Source organism: Lissotriton vulgaris, chromosome 10 (assembly GCF_964263255.1).
Source record: "Lissotriton vulgaris chromosome 10, aLisVul1.2, whole genome shotgun sequence".
Lineage (NCBI taxonomy): Eukaryota > Metazoa > Chordata > Amphibia > Caudata > Salamandridae > Lissotriton > Lissotriton vulgaris.
Genome location: NC_141698.1, coordinates 132617001 through 132636193, shown reverse-complemented (window position 1 = coordinate 132636193; position 19193 = coordinate 132617001). Strand labels below are relative to the sequence as shown.

The following is a 19193-nucleotide window of genomic DNA, read 5'->3' as shown; positions in this document are numbered from 1 at the left end:
CTCATGTAGCCTCATCAGTAACGTTAAAATCTGATACGGGACTCCCAAATCCAGGAGGACAGCCCACAATTTATCCCGGGGTACTAAGTCAAACGCAGACCGGAGGTCCGCGGGAACCATGTAGAGGCTGCCACCCTCTACCTTTACCGTTTTCCAGTACAGCATAATCATTCGGAAAATGTGGTCCATTGTGGACGTATTTCTCCTGAATCCCGCCTGGAAAGGGCTTAGTACCTCGTGATCCTCCATCCATATCAGCAGATGGTCTAGGACCAGTCGCGCAAATATTTTTAGTTGGACATCTATCAAGCTAATAGGCATGTAATTGGCTGGGAGCAGAGGCGGCCCCTTCTTATAGATTGGGACTATCTCTGCCCCCAGCCAAGAGCGGGGAATTTCCATGCCACTCGAAATGGCATTAAACAACACAAGCAAATAAGGGCCCCAAATTCCAGGCTGATGTCTAAAAAGATCCCCCGGGAGTTTATCAAGTCCTGGGGCCTTACCCTCTAATAATTTGCCTATAGCACTTTTCACTTCCCCTAGGGTAAACTCCAGTGGGACATACTGTCCTTCTGGGACTGATAGTTCCAAATTGCTACCCACAGCAGGCTCACCCCCGTATAGGGCTTTAAAGTGGGACTCCCATGCTGACGCCGCAATATTGGATTCAATAGCTGATTTTGGTTCACCCGAACCAACAAGTGACCAAAATCTACGAGCGTCTTTAGTTACTAAGGCTAAGTTTACATTCAACAACCTTTCCATGTCCCATTCTTTTTTTGCATGCCCCATTGTCTCTTTGTACTGTAGTCTGAGTTCTCGGATCACAATGTTACAAACCCGGCCTTGATCGCTAAAACAAGGCTGGATTTTGCTTTCCTACATGCCGAGTTATACCAAGTTGAGACTGGTTGCCTTGGCCTTCTCAAAGGTACCTGGGGGTAAAAGACATCAGCCAGATTTGTCACCAGTTCTGAATGAATCAAACTAAGTTTTCCATTGAGATCCGGAGTAGAAGCCTGAGAAATTAAAGTTTCAGCCTCCAAAAGTGGAGGTAGGACTATATTGTATACTTTTGCTAAATCCTCTTCGGATTCTGCTATTCTCCCCTACTTTACCCTGCGTCTATTGTTTGATAGTGTAAGACCAGTATCCCCGTTATCCCTTTCAGTGATATGTAGATCCAATTCCTTTGGCCCTGGAAGCGCCAGCTCCAGACATAGTGCGTTATGGTCACTATCGGCCCTCTGGACTACCCTAAAACCAATAACCATCGACCACATCCGAGTTTCTACCATGATGTAGTCGATTCGAGACTCTTGCCCTTTCTTATTGTAAGTACACATTGATGGTCTATCGGACAATGTAAGTCCGTTACTGGCCCTAAGGGAATTATTTAATACAAGGGATGTGATCTGAATTGCCAACGGGGATCATAATCTGGGGCGTGGGGACTGACATTGTGGGGATAGCCCAATAATCGTCCTCTCCCCTTAGTGCACCTTCACTCATCCCCAAAAATGGCTCATATTGACAATTCACATCACCTGCCACCAGAAGCTTACAATCCCCGGGCAATGTGCTCAAAAAATGGGATAGGTCGTCAATTGTAGATGATTCAAGACCCAACCGTACTGGTCGGGAATACACATTCACAATGGCTAGTTTCAGGCCATTCGACCATTTTAGGACTAGACACTGAACGTCTTCCGAGTGTGTAGCCAAGTTTTCCACCGTGCAGCCCAGGTGAAGAGCAACCCATATAACCAGACCCCCTGATGGTCTTCCTTTCCCACACCACCTTGCAGGTACGTGAAATGTGGCAAAACCCACTCTGGAATGTTCGTCCCTGGCCCAGGTCTCCTGAAAAAGACATATGTCCATTGAATCTACCAAGGATCCCCACTCCGTACAATCTAGCTTATGTACTATGCCCGCCACATTCCGTGATAATATTGTAATTGGCTTCAATGTAGAGTCAGCTTTGGTGTCTACGGCGCTCCCCACTACCTCACCTTCACTTGGTACAATATATAGTTTGGCGTTTGTATCAAGTTCGGCGTTTGTATAGCGCACTACTCACCCAGAGGGTCTCAAGGCGCTTGAGGGAGGGTGTGTGTCTTATATATAGAATAGCCAGGTTTTTAGCTGTTTTCTGAAGGAGAGGTGGTTCTGTGTGAGGCAGAGGTGAGAGGGCAGAGAATTCCAGGTCTTGGCCGCTAAGTAGGAGAAGGATCTTCCTCCTATGGTGGATCTATGGATGCGCGGAATTGCGGCGAGGGCTTGATTGGATGAACGTAGTTGGTGGGTGGGTGTGTAGAAGGACAGTCGTGTGTTGGGGCATTCGGGACCTAGGTCGTAGAGGGCCTTGTGTGCGTGGGTGAGGAGACGGAACGTTATTCTCTTGTTGACTGGGAGCCAGTGGAGGTCTTTCAGGTGACCGGAAATGTGAGCTTGGCGTGGGATGTCCAATATGAGTCTGGCTGAGGCGTTTTGGATGCGTTGGAGTTTTTTCTGTAGTTTGGCTGTGGTTCCGGCGTAGAGGGTGTTTCCATAGTCCAGTCGGCTAGTGACCAATGCGTGGGTGACTGTCTTTCTTGTTTCGGTGGGGATCCAACTGAAGATTTTTTTGAGCATGCGAAGGACGTTGAAGCATGCAGGTGAGACGGCGTTGACTTGTCTGGTCATCGAGAGGGAGGAGTCTAGGATGAAGCCCAGGTTACGTGCATGATCTGTGGGTATGGGTGCTGTACCCAGGGCCGGTGGCCACCATGAGTCGTCCCAAGCAAAGGGGGATGATCCTAAGATGAGGACTTCCGTTTTGTCCGAGTTTAGTTTTAAACGGCTGTTCTTCATCCATTCGGCTACTTCTTTCATTCCTTCGTGTAGATTGGTTTTGGCGGTGTTTGGGTTTTTGGTGAGGGATAGGATCAGCTGGGTGTCGTCAGCATAGGAGATGATGTTGAGGTTGTGTTGTCGCGCGATGGATGCGAGGGGACTCATGTAAACGTTGAAGAGGGTGGGACTGAGTGAAGATCCTTGTGGTACGCCGCAGATGACTTCGGTGGCATCTGATTTGAATGGGGGAGGCGGACTCTTTGGGTTCTCCCGGCGAGGAAAGAGATGATCCAGTCCAAGGCTTTTCCTTGTATACCGACGTTGCTGAGGCATTGTATGAGGGTGTTATGACAGACTGTGTCGAAGGCGGCGGAGAGGTCAAGTAGGATGAGGGCAGCTGTTTCTCCGTTGTCCAATAGAGTTCGAATGTCGTCTGTTGCTGCGATGAGGGAGGTCTCGGTGCTGTGTTTGGCTCGGAAGCCGGACTGTGAGGGGTCGAGGGAATTGTTGGATTCAAGTTAAGGCGGCGAGCTGACTATTGACGGCTTTCTCAATGACTTTGGCAGGGAATGGGAGGAGTGAGATGGGGCGGTAATTCTTGAGTTCAGAAGGGTCTGCTGTGGGTTTCTTTAGAAGGGCGCTGAGTTCGGCATGTTTCCTGCTTTCTGGGAAGGTCGCGGAGTTGAAGGAACAGTTGATGACATCGCGGAGGTGGGGTGCGATGATAGAGGCTGCTTTGTTGAAAATGTGGTGGGGACATGGGTCGGTTGGCGATCCTGAGTGGATGGAGTTCATCAGGCGGATGGTGTCTTCGGTGGTGATTGGGTTCCAGGCGCAAAGGTGGTGAGATTGCTGATTTGGTTCGGAGGTGGGTGGAGTGGACTGTTCTTCGGATTGGTTTTCAAAGCTGTTATGTATGTCGGCGATTTTGTTGTGGAAGAAAGAGGATAAAGAGTCGCAGAGTTCTTGGGAAGGAGTGATGTCGTTAGTGCCGGCGGTGGGGTTGGTAAATTCTTTGACGATGTTGAATAGTTCCTTGCTGTTGTGGGCGTTGTTATCGAGTCGATCCTTGAATGCTGATTTCTTGGTGGATCGGATCAATTGGTGGTGTTTGCGGGTGGCGTCCTTGAAGGTGGTCAAGTTGTCGGTGGTTGGGTTTTTTCTCCAGGTTTTCTCGAGGGTACGGCATAACTTCTTGGATTTCTTAAGGTCATCGTTGAACCAGGGGGCCTTCTAGCTACCTAGTTTGATCTGTTGTTTTTTCAGAGGTGCTAATTCGTCTGCGCTGTGGGTGATCCATTGTGTGAGTTCGGTGGCAGCTTGGTTTGGGTCCGATGATATGGCGGGGGGGGGGTTTTGGTTAAGCGATGTGAAGAGTTGGTCGGTGGAGATTTTGTTCCAGTTTCTACGAGGAATAGGTTGTGGGGGGTTGTGGGTCGAGGTCTTTTTTTAGCTGAAGTGAACGCAGCGGTGGTCCGTCCAATGGAGATCTGAGGCGTGGTCGAAGGAGATGTGTTTGCTGGAGATGAAGATAGGGTCGAGCGTGTGTCCGGCGAGGTGGGTGGGGGTGTCAACAAGTTGTTTGAGACCCAGTGGGCACAGGAATGACTCATGCTGTGTCCGAATGCAGGCTTTTTTTCTTTCTTTTGGCCGCGATCCCAACCATGGCTTTTTGTAACTGCGTAAGCTGGAGTTCTATCCGAGCAAGTCTCTCCTCTAATGGATCAAGTGAAGTCTTTAATAAGGCCCCTAGTCTTTCAAGTACAGAAACATCCTCCCCCTTTGTCCCCCCCGAGCACTCGCCCAACTCCACAGAGGGAGAGCCTCGTGGCACTACAAACAATGGGGGTGGGTCTGGGGTACTGGAGTCATTCAAGGCGAGGCACTCCTTGGATTTTAATGAAATCACACTGCCAACCTGCCTCTTCGCTAGTTTGTACTTCCTGCGTCCAATGGCGGAGGCGGCAACTCGCTTCCTCGTAATTTTTGCGCTGCCTCGTTTGCTCCTCGTTGGATTTCTCTGTGATTTTTCCAGTGAATCTGGCAAAGATGAAGCATCGGGTACCACTATTACCTCAGGTGTTGGGGAGCTTGTAATTGCTGAGTCAAAGTCATGGCCCTGAGGAGAGGGTGGGGCATGTACTAGGACAGGGACACAAGTGAGGTTTGCACGAGTATCATGTACAGGCGTCTGTACATTGGCAAAGTGGCCCATATGTTATGTTATGTTAAAAGTTTCTGTAAGCGCGACAGCTGCCCCAGCAAAGGGGCGTCCCGGCGCTGGTAGATCAAGTGCAGTACCGAAGAGGCAGGCCAAGCCGGGAGAGCAACCCTAAGGGGGAGGAAACAGCAAGGTTTTGACAGCTTTCCGGAAGGAAAACAGGTTCTCCATGCCACGGATGCCTAGCGGCAAGGAGTTTCAGAGCTTGACTCCTAGGACCCGGAATGAGCGCTCACCCATGCGGCAGAGTTTGGTACGCGGTACAATCACCTGGTGTTGTCCTAGTGAGTGCAGACTCCGCTGGGGCACATATGGGGTTAGAAGCGGACACAGGAGGTCTGGGCACCTGGATTTAAGAATCTTGAACGCCAAGCAGAGAGCTTTGAACTGGATTCGGGAGTTCATTGGAAGCCAGTGTAGCTTTCTAATTGTGGCTCTGGCAGAACATCTACGGGGAAGACCTACCGAGGTCCTTACTGCCAAATTCTAAACCCTCTGCAGAAGTGTTATCTCAGCTTTGTTTGCACCCAAAAGCAGAACACTGGCGTAGTCCAGACGTGAAAGAATGGTGGCCTGGACAATAAGCTGCCGTACTTTCGAGTCGAAGAATTTCAGTATTGGATTAAGGCCCCTCAACAGACTCACACAGGTAGCTGCCACTCTCTTTGTGTGGGTCTGAAAACTGAGCGAGGAGTCCATCCAGACTCCCAAGTTTTTTAATTAATAACTTGGGTGCTGGCATGGTGCCCAGAGAGGGTGGCCACCAATGCTGATTCCAATAGGTGGTGTTCTTCCCTGCAAGCAGCACCTCCGTTTTGCCAGCATTAAGCTGCAAACAGTTGTCAGTCATCCATTGGGCAACTGCAGCCATCCCGTCCCTATATCTCGTGGCCAATGCAGATGGTCCTTCAGTAAGAGTGCTGACCAGCTAAGTATCATCTGCATATGATATCAGCGTGAGACCCCACACCTTTGCTACTGCTGCAAGCGGTTGCACATAGAGATTAAAAAGGGACGGGCTGAGTGCAGAGCCCTGAGGGACTCCCTGACCGATATGATGGAACTGAGAGAGATACGGAGGTGCCGACACCCTGAAGGATCTGTCCTTTAAAAATGAACTAAACCATTCCAGGGCGAGGCCAGTGATCCCGACTGCCTTCAGACGATATAACAGAATGTCATGAGATACCGTGTCAAAGGCTGCGCTGAGGTTTAAAAAAATCAGCGCAGCACTCTGACCGGCATCGAGAATCGTCCGGAGATGTTCGGTCGTGGCCAGTAGGGCAGACTCGGTGCTGTGGCCCGGCCTGAAACCATTTTGAGATGGATCCAGAATGCCTTTCTGATGCATGAATTGCGACAGCACATTGTTAACGTGGGCCTCAGCAAGCTTAGCCACCCAAGGGAGCAGGGAAATTGGTCTAAAGTTCTCTGGTTTAGAAGGATCCAGGGTGGGCTTTTTAATGATAGGGGAGACCCATGCCTGTTTCCAGGCAGTAGGAACACTAGCCATAGAAAAGGACATGTTAAGTATGAAACTCAAAGTCTGCTGGAAAAGCGTCAGAGACTCCATGAATTGTGCCGGCTTCATAGGGTCTGCCGGAGAGCCCGATTTAACTTTCCTGCAGAGTTTAGCCACCTCATCATTCGAGATTTCTGGTATGTGAGTCAGAGCAGTGCCACCAGCATTAGTATTAGTGGAGGCGTGTGAATCCAGAGAGTGCTGCGGAAAAGACCTGTATATTTTCTGCACCTTTTCTACAAAGAAAATGGCAAGGTCCTCACACTGCTGTGTGGAAGTGATACTAGCAGCAGGAGTTCTATTACTCGGAAGTTCCTGTACCAGTTTTAAAATACATTTAGTGGGGTTAGAGCTAGCTTTAATTTCTTCCGCATAGAATATAGCACGCCTAGAGCAAATTGCTTTATGATATAGTTTTAATTTAGCTAGGTACACCATTTTATCTCCATCTTTATAGTACCTTCTCCATGTTCGCTCAGCCCTCTTACAATCTTTCCTCATGGATCTCAGGGCGTCGTTATACCAAGGGTTAGAGGGGGAACTGCGTCCCTTAGTCCACTTAGCCGGAATGAGGGCATCAAGTCCCCTCATGATCCAGTCATGGAAGGAGGTGTATGCTGTATCAGGGTCCAAAGTGTCCCCGCTGGGAAACATCCCTATGAAGGCATGGAGATGATTAGGTTTAAGTTTGTGCCATGGCCTCTTAACGACCCGTTTCAGCCCATCCCTTTTGAATGGCTCCAAAACCTCCACCGTGGCTTTAACCAGGTAGTGATCAGTCCATCCCATAGGTTTGGGCACTTCCGTTTTAATCTCCGGGATGTTGGAAAACAATGGATCCAATATATGCCCTGCCGAATGCGTAGCGACCTGAATTAGAGAGTCTAATTGTAGGGCCGCTAGGTCTGCCAGGAGATTTTTGATGGTAGGGTCGTGAACCTGGTCGAAATGGAGATTCAAATCTCCTAGAATTGTAAAATTAGCCGATCCCACCACCAAGGAACTAGCCACCTCCAGTAAAGAATCGATAAACTTGGATGCAAGTCCTGGGGGTCGGTAAATGTAAAGTCCTGACAGCGAGAAACGCGGGCTAATGGCAATATTAAAGCGGGCACCTTCACAGCCCAAAATATCTTCCTTGATGAAGGAGCAGGCATATTGTTCTTTGAAAACGACAGCTATGCCGCCGCCTCTAGCCTCCCTATTTACAAAGCTAATCAGGTAACCTTCCGGAAGCGTAAGATTAGGTAAAGTAATCATATCATCGCGCAGCCATGTTTTACACAAGAAGAGAACATCAGGAGATTCTTCTAAGATGAGTGTCCGTACCTCTAAATATTGCTTGGCGAGTGATCTAACATTCAGCTGAAGGACGGTGAGAAAGACATTCTTGGCAGACCCAGATCTCTGTCTGGCCAAACAGGGCCTAGGTACAACAAATTGACAGGAATGACACTGTAGGCGTGTGAGCCCGAGTTGACCCTGCAGCTCACCACAGGTATGCTCTGCATTTAGTGCAAGTAAGGTCTTTTTACTATAATATCGGACTTCCCGCAGACCTCGACCAGGGGTACAGGCGAGAGGCGATGTCCTGGCGATGATGGGCGCAGACAGGCTTGCCTTTGGCGCGCTTGCTGCACTGTCGGGGAATGATGTTCATTTATAGGAGGAGAGGAGGGCGGGAGGCAACATAGAAGAGTGCTTAGCCATTGCCAAGTCCCGCGACACCCTGCGCTCCATTAGGGTGATTCCCGGGTCGATGACTGAGTTCGCTCTAATAATGAAGTTGTCCAGCATGCCAGTTAGCTGCCCTCTACTGGCCATAGCATTACTCCTTGTTACCCGAGCAGCCATTGTAGTGCTAAGCAACTCCCCGACAACAATACTTCTCAGTGGCAAGGATAGTGAAATTGAAATACCTGAAATGTAAGAGGGCAGGCCCGGTCCGGTCTGGGTCGGTCTGGAACGGGCTGAAACGGGCTGAAACGGGCCCACCCTTGGGCCGGGCTTCGCCCGCGCGCGTCCCACGAGTCGTGGATAGGGGCGTAGCTAAATAGACGGAGGAGGTGGCCGGGAAGAGGGCCAGGTGAGTTTGATCACCTACACGCACAGCCTCCTGGACCTCGCAGTCCCGCTCCCTGTCTGTGTTCTTCCTCGAGCAGCCCCGGTCGGCAATATGCTTTCAGGCAAAGGCAATGGCTGTATCCCACGATCCAGGTATGGAGGGCAAAGTCTCTGGACCCACTGAAACGGCTACGAGCGGCACCCCTGTACATAGCACCTGCCTGCACTTCAAAGGGGAGCCAGAGATCCTCTTGCAGGCGGGTCAGTGAGTGACTGCAACAACAAGAAAGAAGTCAAGAAAACAGCATCCATTGCTTTTCAGAAAGACATCACACCGCCACTTTTGGGCAGGACACTGAAAGCACCTGCATTATTAGGTGGGCCTCGGAATCTGTCAAGAGGTCAGTAAAGCCGAAACTGTTGCCATCTAATGTAGACATGTTCAAGGAGGGCGTGTGCCATCCAGTGAGCAATATAAGAAAATGCTGCAAAGCTTTTACCTATGGCAATGCATCACTTCAAGAAGACGTTCACATGGTCAAGGGTCTGGTGCCTGCCCCAAGTCTCCTCAGCAATGTCAAGGCACATCTTATGGGCCTAATAGTTATGAGAGTCATTGTGTTATCACAACATTGCATCCTTAGCATGGTCCCAGCCATGATTGGTGGCCTAGGGAAACATACATGTCACATTCTGAATGAATAAACGTATTTATCCGGTGGCTCAAAACTGTCGGATACCAGTTCAATTACACTGTCGATTAGAGGAGTAAAGATATTCTTATGTTGATTGTTGACATGAGTGTAACAAATACTATTACTGAAACGGAGAGAACCCTAGGCCCTCACCTGACTGACATGATCAGGAGTCTGAGTTGGGCATCTATGTTTTTCAAACTGGACCTCTACATTCTCCGCGCACATGGGGCTGTTCTGTTTGAATACTTCAGTTTTGGGGTATCGTCAGCAGCTGACATTTTCCAAGAAGTTAACAGAAGTTTTATTCGAATCATACAAAAAACCTTAACTTATGGTGGTGATAAACCTATTTTTGACCTCACCAAAGAAGGTCAGGACAGAAATATGTACGAGCTCAGAGGCAGCCGGAGTCACCCTGAACACTATCATGTGTGAGTTGGAAAAGGATGAGTTCACATTTATCTGCCACATCTTTTCCTGCATCAGCAACCGGACCCGACTGAAGTGATACTGCTAAATGAGACACCCACCAATACAGCCGACGTGAGATCAATGATGAGCTAGTGTTTCAGATTCATCAAGGACTTTACCACCATTAACACTCAATTCACTAGACAAGGCCAACCCCATCACCTGATCTCCCGAATGCACAGGTGCGTTTCAGGATATGAAAGAGAGAATCACCCCAGTTGATGATCTAGTACACCGTTTCCCAAACTGGGGTCCGTTGACCCCCAGGGGTCCGTGACACATTCCCAGGGGGTCCGCAGGCAGCAGTTTTAAAAGCACTGCAAAGTTTCTTGTAAAATTAGCAGTTTTCGAGCAACAATAAAAGTGTCAAGATAACACCTGTGATTAATGTACCTGCTGGAGAGAGATGAGAGTTTTGTTCAGTGGCAGGTTTGACTTATCTAATGTAGCACAGAGGGTTAATATGCCTGCTGCATAGAAAAGTGTACCATGCATTTTAAAAAACAGTATTTTATGTGCATAGGTCAGTGGGTTACTGCTTTTGTCACAGATTCTTTGGTTACTCTGCAGCTCATAATCTAGCACAGTGACCTATTAACGGTCATCAAAGAGCTGCGTACACACTGCATGGTACAAGTTAGTAACTTATATTTTTTCCCAGTCTTTCATTCCCCTGATGCTGTTAAAGGAGTTTATTTGGGTGGAAATACATTTTTATTGTTAGTCAAAGCTAACCACTGTGTTCTGTTCTGAATCCCGAGTTTGTGCTTTTCCAGACCAAGCACTCTTTAAAAATGCCTACCAGAATGAATGACATGTGAATCCTACACCTTGTTGTCCCCTTTACCTTATGTAAAATTTCCTCTACACTGATTTACAGGTATGATTCATTTTCTCTATGTGTGTGATGTAAAGTGCTCTGACATCCTACAATGGTATGAAAGAGGCTATAAAACAAATTAAATACACGTGACAGGTGTGCTATGGAGAAATGAGAGGCACTGTTGGAGGGTTATAATAAGGGAATTATTGAAGAACCCCAACAAAGATTGTTGTTTCCTTGTGCATAGTAAGATCATAATTTACTATTCTTTAAAAGCTAATACAATTCAATATATAATGATAAATGTGTTGTAGAATGCACCATTGTATGCTAAATTTTCTTGGGGGGAGATCCCCCCCAAAGCCCCCTTTGTAGTGGTCAGGCTCACTCACAGCATTTGGTGTGCACTGTATGGGGACTGGTCTGAAAACATTTGCCAGGGCTGCATTGGGTTTCCAATCTGGCCCTGGCAGGAGCAGGAGCCTTCTCGTACTGCGAAATAAAACTAACCATTTATAATTGAATCACTGAGATGCAGCACCAACCTTCCCATTAAAATGTTCTGTTTTTTGCAAACTCTTTCAATACAAAATGCTAAAATCCTTAGTAATTCGAGTGTTTATATTTGTGTGCACGTTTGTTTATTTTTTTCAAATTACTCTTTTAATGTTTGAAAATGAAATCATACAAATTGCTGGGGGTCCCTGGCTTCCAGTGGTGAGTCAATGGGGGTTCTCAGGAGTCAAAAGTTTGGGAACCACTGATCTGGTATATTCCAGACCCAACTTGTACACAGAACTGATGGTGGACGCCAGCTCAGTTGGCTGAGGCAGTATCCTGGCTGAACTCAAACCAGATTATGACTCAGCAAGGCAGATTCACCTCTTATGTCAGTCAAAATCTGACTGAGACCAAGAGGACCTATTCCCATCCTGAGAAGGAAAGCTTGGCTTGAGAACAGGATTTTGAGAATTGATGCCTGTGCTTGTACCAGAAACCATTCACTATTCTACTGGATCACCAGGTATTCCCACAAGTCCATGGAAATTGATGCAAAAAGATTTAGCCCCCAAATATAGACATGGGGAATATGCTTAATGAAATATGACTGCAAGGCCCATCACAAGCCTGGACAATCTGGGAGACTATGCCTTGAGCCAGTGCGTCCCTGTTACTGAAAAAAAACACAGCTTTAGGGAAAATATTTAAACTTTGTACTATGCCATTATATCCATGAACAAATCTCTGTGGGTGAACTGGATCATGAATCCTCCCAAGACCCAATGGTAGGTGAAGTAAAACAGATCATGGAGAAGCTGAGTTGAGACATGTCAGCAGTAACAGGTAATGCCCTGCTGAGATCAGCGGAGACAAAATAAAGGGATTCAAACTTGCAAGAAGAGCTATCACCCTCACATGGAAGGATGGTGGACATGGTCCATGAGAGCTACAGGTGCATGGTGTCCACAAAGAAACTGCTAAGAGAGAAAGTTTAGTGCTGAGGATTGCACGGCCTATTGGAGGATACTGTCAAAGTGTGTAATTTGTGTCAAGGCACAGGGATGTTGTCCCACAACCAGGACAGTTAGTACTATCCAGCACATCCAAGCAATGCTGAAAACTAACAACAGACTCACCTTTTATCAGTAAGGAGTGTCACCATTTCATGGCCTAGCTAATAATTACTTGCTGAAAGATGTTCTGACCTTAAGCAGATGGTGTGCCTCAAACTTTCTCGCCCATGATCAACAATACAGTCTAATGGGCCGAGCTGTCTCACTGATCGACACAACAGCTCCCCTTTCAAGTCCTCAGGGTCTATCGTAACATTCCCCCAATCGTTCTTCTGGAAAGAGTTCCTCAGAACTGGTGTTTGGGAAAACGATCCAGACTCTACATCCCCAGATAGAAAATGATTCCCAAGCAAAGCATATCATCATCATGGCCATTAACCAAGAAGAAAAAGGCTATATCAGGTGGTGTGCCAACCACAGTTGTTGAGCTACCACCATCAACAGAGATCTGGTTCTGGTACTTCAACGCCAGGAGAAGAATGGCTGACTGAGTCCCATTCCTGGCTACCCCAGTGTGAGTGACGCGTGTCAGCCATGTCTGACCAAAAATACATCAAAGGAATATCTCACACGTTAAGAAGTATCGCTCCAACATAGTCAAGCAAAAAGAGTTATCTTCAAGGGACTACGATCATCAAGGTTGAAGCACTCCAACCCAAGGGGATGCCAACCTTTGAGGACTTCATCCATCACTACCAAATAGCAATGGGTGCGTGGACTCCGTCAGTCCAAAAAACATCATCACTGCCTGTCACTGGGCTTCCCGGATCACCCAACTGGCTTATCGAAGAAGTGTGGCTGCTCCATGTTTTGTCCCTCACACTCGTTCTCTTCTCTTACTGTCTTTAGGGGTTTTTTCCTGGAAAAATGGGCACCTGACATATCTGACTCGGAGTACTCCTTCCTGTATCAGCGTGCCTATGTTTCAAGTTAGAGTCTGTGAATACAAATGAGTCATGATACCTCACTGTTAGAAATGGGGTCTCTAGTTGGCAAGGGCTTGCACCTTTGTCCAAATAAGAGCCTTTCTTCCTAGTCAGGATAAGGGAGTTAAACTCCTAAAATAACCCCTGCGCACCCCCTTGGTAGCTTGGCACGAGAAGTCAGGCTTATCTTAGAGGCATTGTGTAAAGCATTTGCACATAACCAACAATAATACAGTGTACGCACTACAAAAGGACACCACACCAGTTTAGAAAAATATCCAATATATTCAAGACAAGACCAAAACAATACAAATCCACCATTCAGGACTTAAAAATCTACAATTATCAAAATACGCTTGAAAAACAGTTCCTTGATGTTGATAGCTCTCCGGGACTATCACAGAGTCGTGAGCAAACAAAGCCAAACAGTTCTGGCTGACCACGGCGTCGCGGGCCAGCTACGGTATCGGGTAAGGCCTGGAAACATTACCTCCTAGAAATGCTGGGTGTCAGCGACCTCTCGTTGAGCTTCTGAAAGCACAGCGTCCGCAGGCTTCTGTTCCGGAGGGCGGTGCAGGAGTTGTGGGGGGCCTCGCGGTCACACGCATTACAGTTCGATCTCCTCTCTGTTGGAGTCAGGAGCGCTGGCGTCAGCAGGTGTCGGTGCAGCGTGCGGTGCCTTCAGGTCGCGGTATGAGCAGCAGCTTGGTGGTGGCATCAGATGGCGTCGTCAGTGAGACCAGGGTTGCGGTGTGAGATGAAGGTGGTGCAAGATGAAGGCGGTGCTCGTCGCGGTGCTGGCAGGTCACGGTGCAAGCAGCGGCATCGTCGTTGCTGAAGCGCTGTCGTCTGCTGATGAACTGGAGTCAATGGCGCCGGTGTCGGTAGGCCAAGGCTGTGCTGTGGGATGAGGGCGGTGCATCGTGCGACTTTACGTGCGGCGCCCTTGAACCAAGGTGCAAGCAGCAGCGTCAACTTCAGCGTGGAGCGGCGCAGTTGGAGATACCAAGGCATCGTTGTGAAGCGAGGCAGTGCAGAGTGTGGTGCCTACGGGTCGCTGTGCGAGCAGTGGCTCAGTGGCATCGTTCGTGAGACCAGGGTCGCGGTGTGGCATTGCGGCAGTACCCTCTGCGGTGCCTTCAGGACACAGAGTCAGCAGTGGCGTTGTAGACGTCGTCGGGTTGCTTTTCTTCTGTTGCAGCACAAAACACACAGTTCTCAGTGCTGAGGGCAGAAAAGCTTGAAGTATTTGTGGTTCCTGAGACTTCTTGAACAGGGGGCAAGCTCTACCTCAAGCCCTTGGAAAAACTCCCAAAGTAGATTGCAGAAAGTTCAGTCCAGTCCTTTCACTGCCCAAGACAGAAGCAGCCACTGCAGGCCAACACAGCAAAGCACACAGCAAAGTGGTAGTTCATCCTCACAGCTTCTCTGGCTCTTCTTCTTGGTCCAAAAGAGTTCTAAAGTTCAAGGGTCTGGGTGACAGTATTTATATCCCAAAATCCTTTGATCTCTTAGGCAGAGAGCGTTTGTGCCCAGTCAGAACCAGTTCTGCCTTCTCTGGTGTGACTTCCTGGCAGGAGGTGGAGACGACATGGTCAGAGGAATACCAGGCCCTTTGAGGTGCAAGGAAAATCTCCTCCCCCTTCCCCAATTGCAGCCCAGATCTATTCAGCCCTTTCCTGGCACACCTAGACTATCTGGAGCCACTCCTTATTCCAAGTCTTCTGTCATCCAAAACCCAGGCAGGCAATCCACATTCCAGCAGAGGCGCAAGGGATGACTGAGCAAGAAAATACCTACTTTCTAAAAGTGGTATTTTCAAACACAGAATGTAAAAATCACCTTCACTGAAAGATGCATCTTTAGATTCTGAGTTTAGGCAAACTGAACTTTATTTCCCCCCCTAGTTCCCTGGGCCAATTATGTTTATAAGATGTCATAAACAAACTCCCCATTCTGTCCTATGGGGAACAGGTAGCCTTGCAATAGCGAAAAACGAGATTGGCCGTAAGTCACTATCAGGACATGCCACACACATTAGGGCATGTCCTACCTTTCACATACACTGCACCCGGCACACAGGGGTACCTTGGGCCTACCTTAGGGGTGGCTGACATGTAAGAAAAGGGAAGGTGAGGGACTGGCAAGTGTGTGCAACGCTAAGTCGACATGGCAGTTACAAACTGCGCGCAGACTCCTCAATGGAGGGTCTGAGTTACCTTTTCAGGTCTACTTGCGTGGGTGGCACAATCAGTGCTGCAGGCCCATGAGTGGCATTTGATTCACCGGCCCTGGCACACTCAGTGCACTTTATTAAGGCCTGCCAAGTAAATCAAATATCCAGACATGGAAACCTCAATCTATAATGCAATTTACCACAGGAGCACTTGCACTTTACCACTGATCTGCAGTTCGAAAAGTGCGCAGAAACGCTACACCAGCAAACACAGAGTCAAAACCGGGCGGTCAGAAAGCAAAAACTCAGAGGAAATACGCCAACAGATGCCAAGTCTAACACTTACTATAGGGCTTATTTACAAGCCCCTTGTGCCGCCGGTGTGGCACTTATAATATGGGAAAAAGTGATGTACCAGCGGTGCAAGGGGCTTGTAAATAAGCTTTTGTGTTATCTCTTTCATGGAGGGACCACTTTCTAATGCTTATTAACTGTACCAATACCAGCAAGCACGTTCACTTGAGTTTATTCCAAGTAGTAGTCCCCATGAATTTCAGTCTATCTTTTTACGTAAGTTATAGAGATCCTTTTTGTCCACTTTGTATTTTTTTTTCTTATACATTTGTGTTTACGTTTGTCATACTTTAAGCCATGTTACAGTGAAGAGTGTATGCATAAAAGCTCGGGGGATTAGGTTAAGAGACTCCCAGTAGACACCTGTAGTAGGTGCCAAATTCTGTCTCCTTACCGAGGTATGATTATCATTACTTCACGGCCCCATGTACACTACTTTCCAATCCTAAGCCCTGCTTTTACATAAAATAATTTTCAGATGCTTGAGTCCAGTTAGTTGAAGTCAACTAAACCAAGTCATGGCCCAGTGACATTACTTCATCTGGTAACCCTATTCCCATGACACCAGACATTGCCATCAGGTCAAACCCCCGTCATTAACAATGAAAGATCCAGGCATTGGCAGCAAACCAAAACCGGGCTAACATTAAACCATAGATCTGGGATGTCCTGATTATGGTCAAGAAGCCTTGTCCCTGGCAGAGATATTGGGAGGCAAATCAACTTATTGTGCTTTGGGGTTCCTTAACTTTAGGTGATGGTATGTTATGATAAAATTACTAGAGTCTTGGCATATACTGACATTGACTGGAAATTCTGTAAGCTCTTCTACTGTCATTGTATATCTTCTCAAGTGTTCTAGAACCTATATCAATGTTTAACGTTAAATATAAATATTTTTTATTCCGTAGAAACTTTTTGCTTGGACAGGAACTCTTCTATCGGCCTGGTCCAGCCAGGGTTCAGCTGACCATTCCGTATCAGAGGACATCCTTCCGCTCAGCTCCGACTCTGGAATGTGCGGCGAGAATGAGTCTGAGCTGTTGACTTCTCTATCTGAAGCTTGGACGCCCGACACTTGCACTCCAGTCCTTTCCTTCAGACACGAGATGGAGCAAAGTGAGCCAATGTGTTCTATGGAAGATATGAGCAGCCAGCAGGGAGCCTGTGGGGAGGTCACGGGCATCCTCAAAAGACATGAGGATTGGCTTGGACGCTGCATCAGTGCTCTGGAACGAGATGTGTCAGAAGAAGAGCTGGCTGCACTGGACAGAAGTGTGGATGCCCTCGCAAGGTGGGACATGTTCACTGGTCAGCTGCCCATCCCAAAAAAGGATCTGCAGTTGACCAGAGACAAGACAGGGTTTAGAAGGACCTTGGGGGACAGGTTCTCATCCTTCAGAAGAAGACTGAGCTCAAGAAGGCTCTCAAAGGATGGATGCTCGCCTCCGCGATGGGACTGGGAGGACAGCTAGCAGAACCCCTGCACTCCAGTGCAAGTGGAACCGTCCCAGTGAACACCTATGACTGGAATTTTTCCTCTATCCCTTTTCAGCGATTTGTCATGATTTAAGTGACAACAAGAGGTTTACTCTTAAACGTTAGGCACATTTAAATATTTTCTACAGCTTACTGAACACAACTATTGGTACTAGATAAATGACTGACCTGAAATTCAATTTAAGTGTAACTATACAGATTTTGAAGTACCCTAGAGGTACACCATGATTTACTGTTACGTTGAGTTACTAAAGTGTTGGCATCAATTCTTCGACTTCCAAAGAGATCTGAAAGTGTAGCTGATACAGCGAAATAACGAAATATACAAATAACCTATCCATTGTATGGCTGCCTAATTAGTTTCTGACTGGTCCCTAGCGGATTGATTGCTAGAGAGGTGCTTTTGATGAGGGATCTAGAGAATGTTTAATGAAAGATAGAACTGCCTTTTTGCTGATGTATTCTGCATTTCTCAGTTTGTTCTCTACTGCTCAAAGCACACTGCTAGTTCTCTTCCTACTGCAGTGAAACCTGCTTACAATTATGAACTAAAAAGATGGACCATTTGAGTATTAGAACTGCTTGAGTTATGTGTTGAGGTGGCTATGGAGCTGACGCTACTAATCATTAGAAAACAGGAGACCTTAGTAGCCATTATGTTGACTCAATAGCAAGTGGGATGTTCGCCAAGACACCAGTGTGGTAGCACAGTAGCCAGTATGAGAGCTGAGTAGCCAGTGTGATAGCTTGCGGTCTGTGACTGGTAGGATGCTAGCTAAGGAACCTTTGTGATAGCTCATTGGCCAGGAGAATTTCAACTAAGATACTTGTGTGGTAGTTCAGTTGCTGATGGGCTGACAGTTCAGTAGTCAGTAGGATAGTTCAGTGCGTAGACAGATGTGTGCTCAACAGTCAATTGGAGGAAAATTGATAAGCCAACATGAACGCTCAGTAGCCTATATAATGACAGTTTATTAGCCAGTGGGGCAATACCTCAAGTTCTAGACTTGTAGCTCAGTAGGTGAAACCTTGAGTAATAGTGTGGTATAAAAGTAGCCAGTGGAATAAATAATAAAACTGGAGAAATTAATCAGGCTAAATAAATAGAATAGATCAATATTCAGTGGGAGGCTAGTTGATTCACCAGTCTGTTGATAACTCAGGCGCAAGCGTGATGGCACAGTATCCAGTGTAATAGAGCAGTAGTTGGTGGGATACCCTGCTCAGAAGGTGGCTTGACTCCTCTGTAAATTTTAAAATAGCCCAGTAGCCAGTGACGTCATAGCTGAGGTTTTAATTAACCTCATGAAGTCCTGGCTAAGATGGAAGGTCATCATTCAAACATGCATAGCTTAGTCATAGATAGTAATATAAAAGAGACCAAAAGGGTGGAGCTGATTTTCTTAATTATTTTTAAAAGGCAGCTCCAGCAAATGTTTTCAGAGACTTTTTTGAGAGTTGCAAACTAACCACAGCCATCCTGATTTACTTACAAGTTAATCACTGACACCAATACTTTTTTCTGAAGTTCAATATTTGTAGGAAAAATCCACAAAGTATTTCTAAGCCTAGATCTTCAACTGGATGCAAGTCATTTTTTTATGCAACACCCTTCAGTCTGTTTTTCAGATAATGCCACAGTCCATAGCGCTGTGAAGATATTTCATAAACAGGTGGGTTATCCAAAGAAACAACATAAAATAAATGTGATTAAACACACCTGATAGATTCTTTGAACTGTTAATCTTTTGTTGATCACGACCTGATGCTCATTCAGGAGAAGTGAGAGATAAATGTCTTCTTTAAGACATGAGGACATAGTCTGGCCAATTTGTTTCTCTTGAATGTTTGATCCGAACAAGTGTTTGAAACTTTATATGTCGTAGGTCCCAGCCTATGAGAGACCCCATGCTCTCGACGGTGACTTATAAACTCTTAGGATCCATGTACGTTTGTCGTTTCAACTCTGGCAACACATCTTTGTCAGCCTGTGAGATGTCATTTTTAAGTCTAACTTGATCAT

The 19193-nt window shown here is 47.1% G+C and overlaps 1 protein-coding gene across 1 annotated transcript in view; it reads left to right on the top strand.

The window, feature by feature from the left end:
* AMZ1 (archaelysin family metallopeptidase 1) overlaps positions 1 to 17205 on the top strand; it is a 91703-nt gene extending 74498 nt beyond the window's left edge. The window contains exon 6 of the mRNA XM_086942394.1: positions 16582 to 17205. Coding sequence (XP_086798520.1) covers positions 16582 to 17145 — 564 coding nt within the window. The 3' untranslated portion in view covers positions 17146 to 17205. The remainder of the gene's footprint in view (positions 1 to 16581) is intronic.
* The last annotated feature ends 1988 nt before the right edge of the window (positions 17206 to 19193 follow it).